The 15,675-nt window shown below is 40.4% G+C and overlaps 1 protein-coding gene across 2 annotated transcripts in view; it reads right to left on the minus strand.

Annotated features, from left to right (window-relative positions):
• LOC130229634 (long-chain-fatty-acid--CoA ligase ACSBG2-like) overlaps positions 1 to 15,675 on the minus strand; it is a 136,517-nt gene that overhangs the window by 59,772 nt on the left and 61,070 nt on the right. For both annotated transcript variants that reach the window (XM_056458532.1, XM_056458531.1), the window contains one exon: positions 1,272 to 1,439. In XM_056458532.1, coding sequence (XP_056314507.1) covers positions 1,272 to 1,439 — 168 coding nt within the window. The remainder of the gene's footprint in view (positions 1 to 1,271; positions 1,440 to 15,675) is intronic.

The following is a 15,675-nucleotide window of genomic DNA, read 5'->3' on the forward strand; positions in this document are numbered from 1 at the left end:
CTCATTGTTACACATTTTAATCTGTTTTTAATATTTTTTTTCTCTTTGTTTTTATTTTCTTATACTTGTTTCTTTTTTTCCTGTTTATGTAAAGCACTTTGAATTACCATTGTTTATGAATTTCATTTATTCATTTTCTACCGGCTTAGTCTCTAGGTCGCCACAGCGGAATAAACCCCCAACTATTCCAGCATATGTGTTACGCAGCAGATGCCCTTCCAGCTGCAACCAAGTATTGGAAAACACCCATACACACATGCACACGTGTCTTTGAACTGGGGGGGGGGGGGACCAGAGCACCCGGAGGAAACCCACGCCAACATGGGGAGAACATGCAAACTCCACACAGAAATGCCAACTGACCCAGCCTGGACTCGAACCAGCGACCTTCTTGGTGTGAGGCAACAGTGCAAACCGCTGAGCCACCGTGCTGCCTGTATATGAAATGTACTATGTAAATGAACTTACCTTGCCTAAAGAAAGCATACAAGAAAGCAGACATGGAGGGTGGTTTTATTCTTTTTTTTTAAACACTTTTTTTCATGTATTATGCATATCCTGTTTTTATTCTAACCTTTTTGCATAACCTTAAGTGTTTTGACCACTCTTGCCAGTGACTTTGTTTTACCATATGTTTTCTATATTAACCATTATATTAACCAAAACAAGTGTTTCCCAGTAATAATTACCATTTAGTAAGTTTTTTTAATACAATAAAGCCTCAGCCCTATTTATTAAAATTTACTTTGAATGAAAGCATAGTGTTGTGTCTACGTTGTCATTTATGTGTCCCACAGGTCCTGTGACCAGCCTTAATTCTATTTTTAAATCTATTTGTTGTTTCTTTAAAAGAATAATTACAAAAATCTTACAGTCCTGTTGGTCTTTGAAATGGAGAACTCTGCATGAAAGTGAAATATTTTTTGTTTGTTTGCAATTTTGAATTGAGAAATGTCTTGTTTGATTTTTTGACTATTCTCTCGTGTTTGGCACAAAATGATGAGTCATGATCCATTTTTTCTTGTAAAGGTTGACATGCTAATTTTTACCCTCTTATACTACCATCAACACAAATAGATTTGCAAGATGGTCAGTGAAAACATTAGAAATATTTTCTTTTTTAAATTAATCGTTTAGAGAATTAGTACACACCATACTTGATTGCATTTTACAAAACGTCACAACTTTTTTTCAGAATTGTGGTTGTAAATCTAGAAAACAATAAACATCATGTAGACATCATAAAATTGCCATATAAACTGTAAATTAACCTTCAGAGCATCTGGCTCAGCGAAACTGGTTACTCCAGCAATCCTCATGGAGATCCACATGTCATTAATCTGGGCTGCCACGTGACTCAAGGGCAAGTAGCTCACCACTTCCTCTTCCGCCATTTTCAGCTTGATCATGTGACCTGCAGCACTGGCTGTCCATGTAATCTGGAAAGAGGAAAGATATGTTAATAAAAGCACAACATAAACTTAAAATGACAAAAAAGTAAATTTGGCAGTAAAGTAAGGACTAAATTAGTGAATTTAAAGGGCACCTATGATGAAAATCAAATTTTGGGAGCTGTTTGGATAAAACTGTGTGTAGGTATAGTGTGTCCACAGTCATACTGGAGTAATATAAACAAAATAAGTCTTTTTTTTCTGACATTAAAATAGGATCCAAATCCCTGCAATTCTGTGGCCCACTGCAATGTGACATAGGAGTGTGGTTTCCCCACCCATTGAATTGATTGACAGACACATATTAATGTGTTGATCTGTTTAATTCTGTGATCATCTCCACCTCAAGAATGACATTTTTAAAACAGTGCATGTTAGTAATAAAGACTCCAAGGTGTAATAAAGTGTCCAAAATGGATTAGTACAAAATGCAGCTGCCAGAGTTCTTACCAGGTCTAGAAAATTTGATCACATCACCCCAATTTTATCCTCCTTACACTGGTTGCCTGTTAAGTTCCGTATTGAATTTAAAATATTGCTTCTTACCTATAAAGCTTTAAATAATCTAGCTCCTGTTTATCTAACCAACCTTCTGTCTCGCTACAATCCAACTCACTCTTTAAGATCTCAAAACTCAGGGCTTCTGGTAGTACCTACAATAGCAAAGTCGAGTAAAGGAAGTCGAGCCTTCTCATTTATAGCTCCTAAACTCTGGAATAGCCTTCCTGATAACGTCCGAGGCTCAGACACACTCTCCCAATTCAAAACTAGATTAAAGACCTATCTGTTCAGTAAAGCATACACTCAGTGCACCACTTAGCGGGTTTCCACACAGGTTTCTGCATCTTGTTTATATACACTATGAACAGCAGCTACGCTAATTATTCTCCTTATTCTCCATTTCCACCTGGGGATACTCTTTCCAAGGCCCTCAGACTATGGAGAGTCACTGATTCACTGAGTCACTATCACTGAGTCACTATGCAGAGTCACCAAGACCAACGACAGGATGATCCCAAGGTTTCCAAATCCTGGACCAAGCCGTGTCCTGAGCAGCTACTATGGTGGTCATGGAGGAGTGGAGAACATGAGACTGATTCCTGTGACGCTCCAGGGACAGACGAGTCTTCACTGAGGCCAGCTTCCAGCCTCCGCCACTGAGACTGCAGCTCTGCACAAGACGTTTGGCCAGCGGACAAATTAAAATGGTCGCACAACTGAGTCTGGTTTCTCTCATGTTTTTTTTTCTTCACTTTCGCCAATTAGTGAAGTTTTTTTTCCCTCTCCGCTGTTGCCACTGGCTTGCATGGTTCAGGATCTGTAGAGCTGCGCATCGTTGGATTTGCTCTTCAGTGTTTGGACTCTCAGTAGTGATTTTTAATCCACACTGAACTGAGCTAAACTGAACTGAATTTAAACACTAAAAACTGAACTACACTGTTCCTATTTACTATGACCTTTTTATGTGAAGCTGCTTTGACACAATCTACATTGTAAAAGCGCTATACAAATAAAGGTGAATTGAATTGAATAGATCAATATTTATTTAAAAAAAAATTTTAACTTTCTAAATTGGATAGTTGTAACAGGCCCCTTAACAGGGTTCCGGTTCTTGCTTAAAGATGTTAAAAAGGGGTTGATAAAATTGCATAAATAAAGTTGGTATATAACACTTTCTTAAAAATAACTTGAGGTTTATAAAAAAACTTGCAATAATTTTTTTTTCTTAAATGTAAAACCCAAAACAAGGTATCTGTAAAGATAAATCATTAAAAATATTTTGGATAATGAAAGCAATCACAATAATCCAAAATGATAAAACAAAAGGAAATTCTCAAAATAAGTGAGTATACTTTCAGCAGACATTTCACAGAACGAGCAAAATAAATCAATGCCACTTTTAAATTTCTGCATAAACTACTTGACAGAATAAAAAATATGTGTTTTATGTTATAAAATATTTCTTTCAATTTAATTCTTAAGAAAGATTTTGAGGGGATGAAGTGATCAATGATGATGACTATTGTCTGTAGGACTTACAAGGTTTGAACATTGAAACTCAAATGCCTGGTTTAAGACCACAATAATTCATGTTATGGTATGGTGTTTATGTGAATGACAAGTCCTGCACAGTTGTCATAATCCACAGAGGGATTTGGAATCATTCTCCTTGCAGAATAATGGCCAGGTCTTTGTGTGATGCTGTTGGATAAAAACATTTCCTGACATGCTCATCCAAAACGTCCCAACGTGGCTCAATAATATGTAGTTCTGGCAACTGTACAGGCCATGGGAGATGTTAAACTTCACTTTCATGTTCATCAAACCACATACCTCCTTAAGGATGCAATGTTTGAACCATTGATTACACATGGTCCTTCAGAATGGTTCAGAAGGCCTTGGCAGTGACACACCTATACGATTTGAAAGACCTCATATATATTGATGAGTCCATATATGGACAATACAAAAAGAGTTTATAAACACAGAGACATTTGCCTCCACACCACATGGAGTGAGAATGCGGGAAAGCTCATTCCTTTATTTACATTTGAACTCTCTCCCGCACTGCCTTCTGTTCACCTACTCTCCTCTTTACCCAACTCACACAGAATGGTCATCTGAAAGTATGTGTTCTATATTCTATTCTATGTTCTTTGTTCTACTTTCTAAATCAAATAGCTTTTCAGTAGCGAAGCTATTTCATTAGTCAAGTAGTGCAGTAGCATCCACACAAGCTACATTTACCAATCGTGGATCAATAAGATATATAGGATAAATACAGCATATTATTTGCAGTAAATAATTGAACTGAACAATTATGTCTCATATGTTTCATTGACAATTTTAATTATCACTAATATATGATTGACTTGGATTTAAGTAGCTTTTTTTTATTACAAATGCCACAAAAATCACCCTGCACAACTAAATACAATTTTGATGTTGTAACAACAGTAAACATTTTTTTGTTATAAGGTCTGGTTTTGTGGTGGCTGTACTTAAAAAATGTAATCAATAAAATCTTAATTTAAGTGATGAAAAAATGTTTAAATTCTAACAGTAACCAGTGTAACAGTCCGATGGTAAAATTCCGTTATGAATTTCTTCCTACGTCAGTTAATGACCTCTGGTGCCAGCAAGTCTGTTATTCTGTGACACCTTATCTACCAAGGTGTTGGCTAGAGCTAGTTGTCATATCTTCCAAGAGATTACAAAGATGTCATTTTGAAATTACATCCCCCATCCATCCTGACACATACTGTACACACACTCTTTTGAAATGGACTCAGAAATCTCAAAATTCAACCCAAAGTAAATGGTATGTGTTTGTAAACTTCTGTATTTTCTTCCTGACTTCGTCTTTTAATATATACCTATATATGCCCTTTTTAAGACACTAGACAAACTAAGAATGCATACATACGTTATGTACTTCTAAAAGTGTTATGTCTGGTATCATTCTGTTCTGTACATAATCCTACAGCTCATGATCTAGGAGGCCTGATCATAACTTACATTTCATAGCTTACATTCTTAAATGCTCTGAGTTAATGTTCCTTTATCTCTTTATGCATACGAGTATCCCCATGTAACACGGGGAGTGATAGAGACAACTGAGGTGAGGATCCACATGCAGGTTTTATTCGGCAGTCAGGCAAGCGATGGTCAACATGGGTATGAAGGCAAATACAGAATCATAGTCACTATAACAGGCGAGAGGTCGGAAGGCAGGCGACAGACAGGGATGACTAGGAACAAGGCTAAGGTAAACACACGGAAGAACAAGCCTAAGGAAACGCGTTGAATTGTCACTAACAGTAAACAAGACTCAGCCTTGGGAATGAGTGAGTGTGCTGTTTAAATAGTGTGTGTAATCAGTCTTTGACAATCCTCAGGGGGTGCGCGTGTAATCAGTCAGAATGAGGAAGCATGTGTGTGTCTGAGCGAAGTACATGTATGAAAATGTAGTCCAAAAATGGCGGGTTTGTAGTCCATAAGTTATTGTAATTGAGATTTAGCGATCTTGGGAGTTACGATAGCTGGTGATCATGACACCCCAAGACAAAGGAAATCTTCCGCTCAAACTTTTCCCTGAAACCATTGGTCAGTCAGTAGAGAATGGGTGTGACTTGACCCATAGTTAAAACCCATCTAAAAGTAGTTATAATTCCCTTTCTAAATAAAAAAATATTTACGGAGTCTGCTCAGACGAACGGGCAGGAAAAGTCACTGTTATCTTTATTTTGTTAAATTAACTGTAAGTTAATTCTGAATATTCATAATTAATAATAACTCATTATTATTAATCATTAATATTCATAGACTGAGCTAATTTCGCTACAACAGACTATAAGGTCACACCTGCTTGGTATAAATGCTTGAAAATTATTTAGTTAGAAATATCCATTAGAAACATAAAAGTCAGATGTAATCAGTTACTTATAATTAAAGTAACGGAATTGAGTAATGGAATTTTAATTGAGTAATAGAAAAGGTACATTACTTATTACATTTTAAATAGGGTAATTTGTAATCTGTAATCTATTACATTTCCAGAGTAACCACCCCAACACTGATCATGTTTGATATCATTTGAAACATTTTCGTACGACTGGTACAATGGCCTTGTTCTCAAAGAAATTGGCATAATCAAAGTAAAGACTGGAAACTTTTGGGTTCTTTGACTAGCTGCAAAAGTGGTGTCATTTGTTATGGCCCACTACCCAAATTACCCCATTTCCCACAGCAAGTAGGCTACTATCGTTGTTCCATTAAGTTTCAGTATTTAAGGAAAGAAGCTTTACATGATTATGTTGCCAGATCAACCCATGGTATGGAGCTCTCATACTCCATACTATGTAAGTCAGGGATTCATCTTTTAATCTTTTGTCATATAATATTAATAAAATCATATAGTGATTGCTCAAAGTTATTCATAGTTTAAGTAAGTCAGTTTGCTTGATTATATAGTGATGATCATGGTATGATTAAATAGATTTATTTAAATTTAGTAGGTATATAGCAGATCTTTGGGGAACACATGAAAAATATAATAAAATGAGTAAAAAGGGTTCTGCCGTTTAGAATAGTGGTTAATCGCCTCTGTCTAATGACCAAGGCAGATATGCTTGTGATTTAGAGATTGTATACTTGGCCGTTACAAGTCTCAGGATGTTTTAGGCTTTCAAATGAATGAGTATCATATACAGTAACGAGATTGAATAAAATAATCAAACATTCATCTAAATTACATATTACAATAACGTTCTTAATGTTTTATGATTGGAGTCAGAAAAAACAAAGATAAATATATTAATATCCTAAACCATCTCATTTTAAATTGGAGTCAGATATAAGTTCAATTTAAACTAAAACAACATTGTGCAAAGGAAAGAACGAACAAGCAGTGAACCTTCATCCACCAGTAGCCACCTTCATTGGACTAACTGGTTGGACTGTACACACCCATCTAGCACAAGTAATGAGATGAGGAATTACCATGATATTGCTTTACTCTGGGCATGCAACATTCTGGGTGGTATGCTTTTTTGGGGCTTCTCCACACTGTAAATCTCACAGATGTGGGAAAGACAGTGAAGGTGGTTTCATAAGAAAACAATACATGTTTCACATTGTCCGCTGCCCAAGATTTTTGCTGCTGCACCATTGATACTGACATTTGACACTGGTACGAGTGAGAAAAGGTTTGACTATAGCAGCCCGACTATGTAAATGCTGAGCTCTCGACAAACAGTTTTGGTGGAAACAGGGGAGTTGTGGTGCAGATTCTGCAATGAGTTGGGCTTTCAGAGAGTTTCCTCTTGCATCCACAGTCACTCCAGTTGGATGTGGTTTGTCGTTTTTGGTGGTATGCTGATGTTACCTTGGATACCTTGGCTCTTGATACATCACAAAGACTGGATGTTTTTGTCGCAGATGCTCCAGCAAATATTGCACAAACAATTTGTCCTCTTTGAACTCTGATATGTCACATATAATGTTGTGTGGGTGACGTTGTGCTGCAGTAGGTAGTGCTGTCACCTCACAGCAAGAAGGTAGCTGGTTCGAGCCTTGGCTTGGTCAGCTGGCATTTCTGTGTGGAGTTTGAATGTTCTCCCCACGTTTCCGTGGGTTTTCTCTGGGTGCTTTGGTTCCCCCACAAGTCCAAACACATGCGTTACAGGTGAATTGGGTAAGCTAAATTGTCCGTAGTGTATGTGTGTGACTGAGAGTGTGTATGGATGTTTCCCAGTGATGGGTTGCGACTGGAAGGGCATATGCTGCGTAAAACATATGCTGGATAAATTGGCGGTTCATTCTGCTGTGGTGACCCCAGATTAATAAAGGGACTAAGCCGAAAAGAAAATGAATGAATGAATGAATAATGTTGTGTACATTTCAATATTTTAGGTAGAACAGTGCTATTAAATCTTTACACTCTGCTCTTACTGGTGGAATGTGCAATCAATGAAAATTGGTCACCAGGTTTGTCAAATTTAGCCATGAAATCTCCAACATTAAATTGGCCAGTCTTTCAGTTTCATTGTCCAACTCCTGTATATGAGTGGATATTTAAATTATTCACTAAAATATATAATTTAAATAGGTTACACAGCTGAATACAGTAAAGGATCTATATGAAAAAGGTTCAACATAAATTTAAGACTTTAAACAAATTATTGAAAAATTTACTGCAGTAAAATATTTGGATTTTTAAAAATAAATAGGATGTGTATGAGATGGAGATGGTATGTTAATGTTAATTGTTTTAAAATTTAGAACACAGAAGTTATCAAATACTAAAGCCCAAATTAATCTAATCATAATGTAGTGGTGCGTCATCGCAGCTCCTGCAGTCGCTCTTAAGAAGGTGCATTCGACTTCATGCAATGCTGCGCAAATTAATCAAACTCTACCTTGAACCAGTGTATGTCATCCAACATGCATGTCCAATGGATCCTGAAAGGTTCAAGAAACCCTTAAGTACTTTATTTTGGGATTTTAACAGATTTGTGTGTGTTAACCTGTTACCTTTAATTGAGGGGAAAACTGGATAATTTTGAGCTTTTGTCAGCTAATTTCAACTTCCGGGTTTAAAATAATTTTTGGGCCGGGATCAAAATCTGTGACATAGCGCTAACTGCCTGCCAAGTGATGACATGTCGGTTTCTCGTTATTATTCACAGCTGAGTTTCCTATGAGAAGACCCTGCTTCATAATTATCCATGACTGCACGTGCTTTTTGAAAACAGGCCTGCCAAGCTGTGAGACTATAGTCGCACAAAGCATGCAGTATTTTGCCATTTATAAAGAGGTGTATGTGTTTGTTTCCATGATCCATGGTGTTTGTTGCATGGTTTTTCCAAACAATGTTGTCAGGGCGAATACAACAAAGCTGTTTGTATGTTGCATTTTTGTCAGGAGAGCTGTATGAGAATTGGAGAATGCCAGACTTTGTCTTTTATCAGTTGAGTTTGTTATCATTCTGAGACATTGCCTGTATTCGTTCTGCTTTGTTTGGCTATGTTTAAAATCATACAGATTACTAGCAGGGTTAATGGTCAAAATAGTTAGGGCAAGACACCTGCTGCACTGCTCTCCACTTTGCCTGCTTTCAGACCTGGGGATTCAGGAGGAGAGAAGTCCACCTCATTTATAGTGTTTATATAAACATTGTTATCTTTATAAAGATATAACAAATTGTGGTTATGTGTATATTTATTTATTCATTCATTCATTTCCTATTAGCGTAGTCTCTATTTCAGAGTGTATTATATGAAATTAGGAAAAACCTGTCGTATATGCAGCAGGACATTACATTACTTACTGTTTATTTCTTTGCCTTTTAACTTTGTAAACTAAAAAATCATGTCTCCTCATGTTTTGTGCCAGATTTTTTAAAGTCTGATTTTGTGAGCCAACTGGCAATTGTTCGCCCCCCCCTTTTTTCCCCTGCTCTGCCAACCACATCCACTCCTCCCTCCGCTCACAGCGCTCCACACCCATTATGTAGCTTTTTTTTTTTTAATTCTCCTGTAGACTTGAACTAAAATAGGGGGGTTTCATGACCCTTTAAATGATTTTATGTCCTTGGGTATGATGAGTGGAGAATGCCACAAATTACTAACTTAAAAAAAAAATTACTGACAAATTACTGACTTCTCAGACTTAAAACAACAGTGGTGTAGTTTTAAGTCTGAGAAGACTAGGTCTACTAAACAGATACATGAAAAGCCACTGACATCACCTCAACAGTCGTGTGATAAGCACGTTGCCACAAATGTGTCTAACACCAACGTTTCCCCATACATGTCTGACCCACATGTTCACATCTGACACAGGTGGGGTAAACAGTAAGGACAGGGTGGACAGTAGAATCTAATGATTCACTGTATTAAAAACAGCAGACGGGTCCAGTAAAAGCAGAATAGATGATTTAGGCCTGTTTTGGCAATCCGCAGGGCTTCAGTAACTGAGAATAGCGCAGCCTCAGTGGAATGTTCACATTTGAAGCTTGATTTGTTTGCATTCATAAGGTTGTTGTGTTTTAAACAAAGAAATTGGGTGTTTTGGCAATAAAAGAAAGGAGAGAGTCTGGTCTGTAACTTTCAACAATTGAGGTCATCTCACTGCAGATTGCTTTAAATAATTCTCTATTTGGAAAGCGCTCATGAACTGCTTATTCACATAGCTTGTTCCTTCAAGTCAAACTCAAACACTCATCCAAAAGAATGCAAAGGCTGGCACCTTTGCAAAAAGGATTGGGTTTATACGCCAAATGCTTGATAGTATGCTGTTGCAAAACAATTACATTCAGCTCACGCATTAGGTTCTGTGTACCTTGATGGCTGAAGTTTCTTCAGTAATTAACACATAAAGACCTAGAGCTATATCGTGGGCACCTGGCGGACCTATATTATTATTTTTAAAAAGCAGTTTCTTTTTTATTTTAGTAGTCAGCCTCAAGTGTCATATACATATTAATCGGGAGAACTTGAAGTTTTAATTTTTTTTTTTTTTTGGTTTAAAACAAATTAAGAGAATCTTCGGAAAAAAATTATAATAAAAGTGTCATGTTCCAGTTAATGCAAACTAAACGTCCTAAATTTTTTTTCCTCAGAAATATATTCTATAATGTTTTATACTTCCAACATAAATTTAGTCTACATCCAACATTCCTTGAGCAAGTTATAGCATTTTATTTAAATGTTAATCTAGGCATTTTCACTGATACAAAACTGATACATTCTATTTACTGACAATGTAGATGTCCAAAATTATTGTATTTTCAATTTTCTCTAAGGTATTTTAACAGTAGAAGCTGAAATTTTGATCTGTATTATTAAAAATTCCAATTTTATATTTTCATGACCTAAAATATTAATTTTACAGAATTCTACAAAAAATCCCAAAATGTAGAATTTTCCACAGTTAATACAAACAAAATCTCGTGAAGTTATATTTTCTTTTCTTTAGAAAGTTATCATAGGATTTTATTGTCCACCAGCACCGAGCACTTCTTCACCGTCCACCCACTCATGCAGTCCCATGGCTCGACCAGCGCCCTACTCTGGCGGGGCGGAGGAGTGCAATGGCTTCCTATTACAATGTTCTCTGATATTCACAATGCAACCAGATTTATATCCCACAGATCGGTCCAAAATTGTGTTCATCATCTCCCTTCTCTCTGGGTCGGCTCTCCGGTGGGCTGAGACCATCTGGCAGCAAGCTGGGCCGGTAACAAATTCCATTCATACCTTTACCAAATATTTCAAGGAGGTCTTTGGTCGTGCAGATGGAGAAGTAGCAGCCGGAGAACAATTATACCACCTTAAACTGGGAGCCATGTCCACACGGGACTATGCGCTCCGGTTTCGTACTCTGGCTGCTGCTAGTGGATGGAATGAGCGATCTCTCCTAACAACTTACCGGCTCGGATTGGAGCCCCACCTTAGGTTACAGCTGGCAGCCCTCGACGATACCATGGGGTTGGAAAAATTCATCCAACAATCACTTCGATGTTCTGATCGTCTGAAGGCCTACCAGCATGACCTACCATCAGTATCTCAAGCACTCCTTCGTCCGCCAGAGCCAGTCGTCCCTCCACAACCAGAACCTATGATTGTCGAATCTGGTAGACTCACGATCACTGAGCGACAGAGGAGGCTGACCCGGGGTCTGTGTATGTACTGTGGTGCCGAAGGACATGTCAGGCTGGACTGTCCCATTCGTCCAGTACGTTCCTTGGTAAGTGTGTTTAGTTCTACCGTTGAAAAAATGCACCCTCTCACCACCAATGTTCAGTTAACTGCCCATTCTGTCTCTATTTCAGTCACGGCCACACTGCGGGTCAGCTGGAAATTTCATCTCGCACGCCCTCTGTCGCCACCTCCAGCTCCACACCGAAGCCTCGACGCACGTCTAACAGATTCAACCTATAACCAACGATATCCATTCCCAGGCACGTATCCATCGTAAATGTGAACCCGTCAATCTCCAAGTGGGTTTACTTCACAAAGAAGAGATTCAATTTCTGGTTCTGGAGGGAGCATCAATGGACATCATCCTAGGGCGCCCGTGGCTGGTGAAGCATGATCCCATCCTCTCTTGGGGCACAGGAGAAATCAAAATATGGGGTAACGAATGCGTCTCCAGCTGTTTTCCCGACCTACCCTTGCAGATTCAGAGACCCCTAACCGTCTACGTCACGTCTGTTGAAAGTCCAGTCGAGAAACAATCCATCCAGATCCCGAAGATCTACTCCTCATACGAGGACGTATTTTGCCCCAAGAGAGCTTCCCAGCTACCTCCACATCGGCCATGGGACTGCGCCATAGACCTGCTTCCAGATGCTCCTATGCCCAGAGGTAGGATCTACCTGTTGTCCCTTCCGGAAACTAAGGCCATGGAGGAGTACATTCAGGAGGCTCTGAGTCAGGGGTATATTCGCCAGTCCACGTCACCCGCTGCCTCAAGCTTCTTCTTCGTGGCCAAGAAGGATGGAGGGCTGCGGCCATGTATAGATTATCGAGTTCTGAACCAAGGCACCATCAAATTCAGGTATCCACTTCCTCTCGTCCCTGCGGCCCTGGAACAACTTCACCAAGTTGGACCTCCGCAGCGCATACAATCTGGTACGAATACGCGAGGGGGACGAATGGAAGACGGCGTTTGTGACCCCTACTGGGCACTACGAGTACCTGGTCATGCCCTATGGTCTGGTTAACGCCCCCTCCGTATTCCAGAACTTCATCCACGAAGTCCTCCGGGAGTTCCTCCATATCTCCGTCATCGTCTACATTGATGATATCCTGATTTACTCCCGGAGTGAGGCCGAACATCGCCACCACGTTGCGGAGGTCCTGCAAACCCTAAGGAAACATAAATTGTACCTCAAGGCTGAGAAGTGCTCATTTCACTTACCATCTGTTCAGTTCCTCGGATACATCATTGATCGAAAAGGGGTTCCCATGGACGAGGGGAAGGTCACTTCCGTCATCTCCTGGCCTGAACCTAAAACCATTAAAGAACTCCAACGATTCCTAGGATTTGCCCATTTCTATCGACGGTTCATCCACAACTACAGTCTCATCTCCGCTCACCAACCTCCTAAAGAATCAACCCAAAACGCTATCCTGGCCACCCGAAGCCGCCGCAGCCTTCCAAAGACTCAAGAAGTCCTTTACGCAAGCTCCACTCCTGACTCACCCCAATCCCGACTTACCTTTCGTGGTTGAGGTGGATGCATCGACCACCGGAGTGGGAGCCATCTTGTCCCAGCTCCATGGTACTCCCTCACTACTCCATCCATGCGCATTTCTCACGGAAGCTCAGCCCGGCGGAAAGAAACTATGACATCGGGAACCGAGAACTTCTAGCCATCAAGCTCGCCCTGGAGGAGTGGCGACACTGGTTGGAGGGAGCTAAACATCCATTCCAGGTGATCACCGATCACAAAAATTTACAGTACCTCAAAGATGCAAAAAGACTCTGTAATCGTCAAGCCCGGTGGTCCTTATTCTTCTCCAGATTTCAGTTCTCCATATCATATCGACCAGGATCCAAAAACATCCGAGCAGATGCACTTTCCAGAATCCATGACCAGCAGGAAATCATTGAGACCCCGGCCAAAATCCTTCCAGATCAGATCACTGTCTGTCCCATCACATGGTCCGCTCCAACTGTTGTCGCCACCCCAGAGTCCAGAACTCCACCGGGCTGTCCCCCCAATCGACGCTTCATCCCTGAAAATCAACGGGTAGATCTCATTCATTCCAGTCATACATCTCTGGGCACATTGCATCCCGGGGCCAACAACACCCTCTCGCTGCTATCCCAACACTTTTGGTGGCCGAACATGGCGAGGGATGTGAGGAGATACATCCAAGGCTGTAGAGAATGCGCTATGTCAAAGAGTCCTCGCCATTTACCTGCAGGAAAACTCCATCCCTTGCCCATCCCGAACCGCCTGTGGTCACACCTAGGAGTTGACTTTGACAGACAAGAGGAGGATTCCAGGTCCTATCTATGCTCCGGAGCAGAAAGTTTGGCTCTCCACCAGAGACATCCGCTTGCGACTGCCCTCCCGAAAACTTAGTCCCAGATTTGTTGGTCCCCTCACCATCCCCAACAGGTCAACCCAGTCACTTATAAGTTACAGTTACCACCACAATACAGAATCCACCCCACATTCCACGTGTCACTCCTCAAACCCTTTCACGACCCTCTGATTCCCTCCACAGAGCCTGGCCATGAAGAGGAACCCCCTCCCCCACTGATGTCGGAAGAAGGGTCCATCTATAAGGTCAAGGACATTCTACGGTCCTGACGTCGTGGTGGTCATCTGGAATACCTTGTCGACTGGGAGGGATATGGTACGGAGGAGAGGTCATGGGTCCCCAGATGAGATATATTAGATCCCGCACTTATGGAGGAGTTCCACTCCAATCACCCCGAGTTCCCAGCACCTCGTGGACGTGGTAGACCACCACGGCGTCCGAGGTTTAGGCCCTCAGGAGCGGGCCCTGGGGAGGGGGGTAATGTCACGGATTGGCCTGGCTCTTCCACCAGTATCACGCAACGAGCATCATCACCTGAGTATTAACCACGCACAGCTGCACCCAATCACTCAAACACACTATATAAGCACACATCTCACTTCACTTATTGTCCGGTCTCGTTCCCACGAAGCGGACTCATAGCGAGTACCTCCTGGTAGTCACTATCACCATTATCTAATCTCTTGAACTTACATGATCTCTGTTTCGTTCCAGTCTGTCCAGTGTTCCCGGTGTCCTGTCAGAATTGAGTGTGTCGTCAGTCTGTCTTCCCCGCAAGCCCTCTGGTGTGTGCATTCGGTCTCCCTCAGTGTCTGTCATCCATCCTGCCCCGAAGAAGGATTATCAGATCAACCAAACTGCATTCACATCCCCTTTGTTATCCTTTTGTGCTCCGCTGCTGTAATAAACATCTTTCATCATATACTCACCTAACTTGTCCGTCTGCTTCCCTAACATTTATATACTTCCAACGTACATTTTGTCTGCATCCAACATTCCCTATGCAAGTCATACAGATGTCACCACTTCAAAATGTTCCCTCTGCCACCGTTGTTACTGCCGCCTTGGAGGTACCTACATGCACCAGTAGCTTTTGACCGATGGGTGGCGTTTTAACCATAGATTTTCACTTTTGCCTTTTCACAATACTTGATAAAACGGTACTGTATGTGTACGTTATGTTATGTGATATGTTCAATTAAAATGCCTTTATAGTGCCCTAATAAATTTTTTGGGGTGAAAAGAATGTTTTGATTTCTTTGACCATCATGGCGATGTTATTACCTCAAATCTTAAACGTGCGCACACTCAAGATATGAAAACTGAGGCACAGCACACACTACACAATACACTCTCATGCACTCAAAATAGGTTGCCTTTTGCATAGCTATTAGTGGCAGTAATAAATTAAATAAATGGGCATATCTGCAAGCAAAGTGAGTCACATATTATTTATCATCTGTTCATTTTTTCTCTCTTGATTTCTCTTTCACACGCATGCAGACCGAACAGCCTGCAGAAAGAAAAAAATTGTTACAAACATAGTTTGTTGATTTGGCATTTCCCAAATCCATAATTTCAATGAACATTTGCAAACTGTGTTGCAAACTTGTCACAAATGCTTCCAACTAGACCTCTGGAGCTGTAGTTAGAAACATAGT

Source organism: Danio aesculapii, chromosome 5, assembly GCF_903798145.1.
Source record: "Danio aesculapii chromosome 5, fDanAes4.1, whole genome shotgun sequence".
Lineage (NCBI taxonomy): Eukaryota > Metazoa > Chordata > Actinopteri > Cypriniformes > Danionidae > Danio > Danio aesculapii.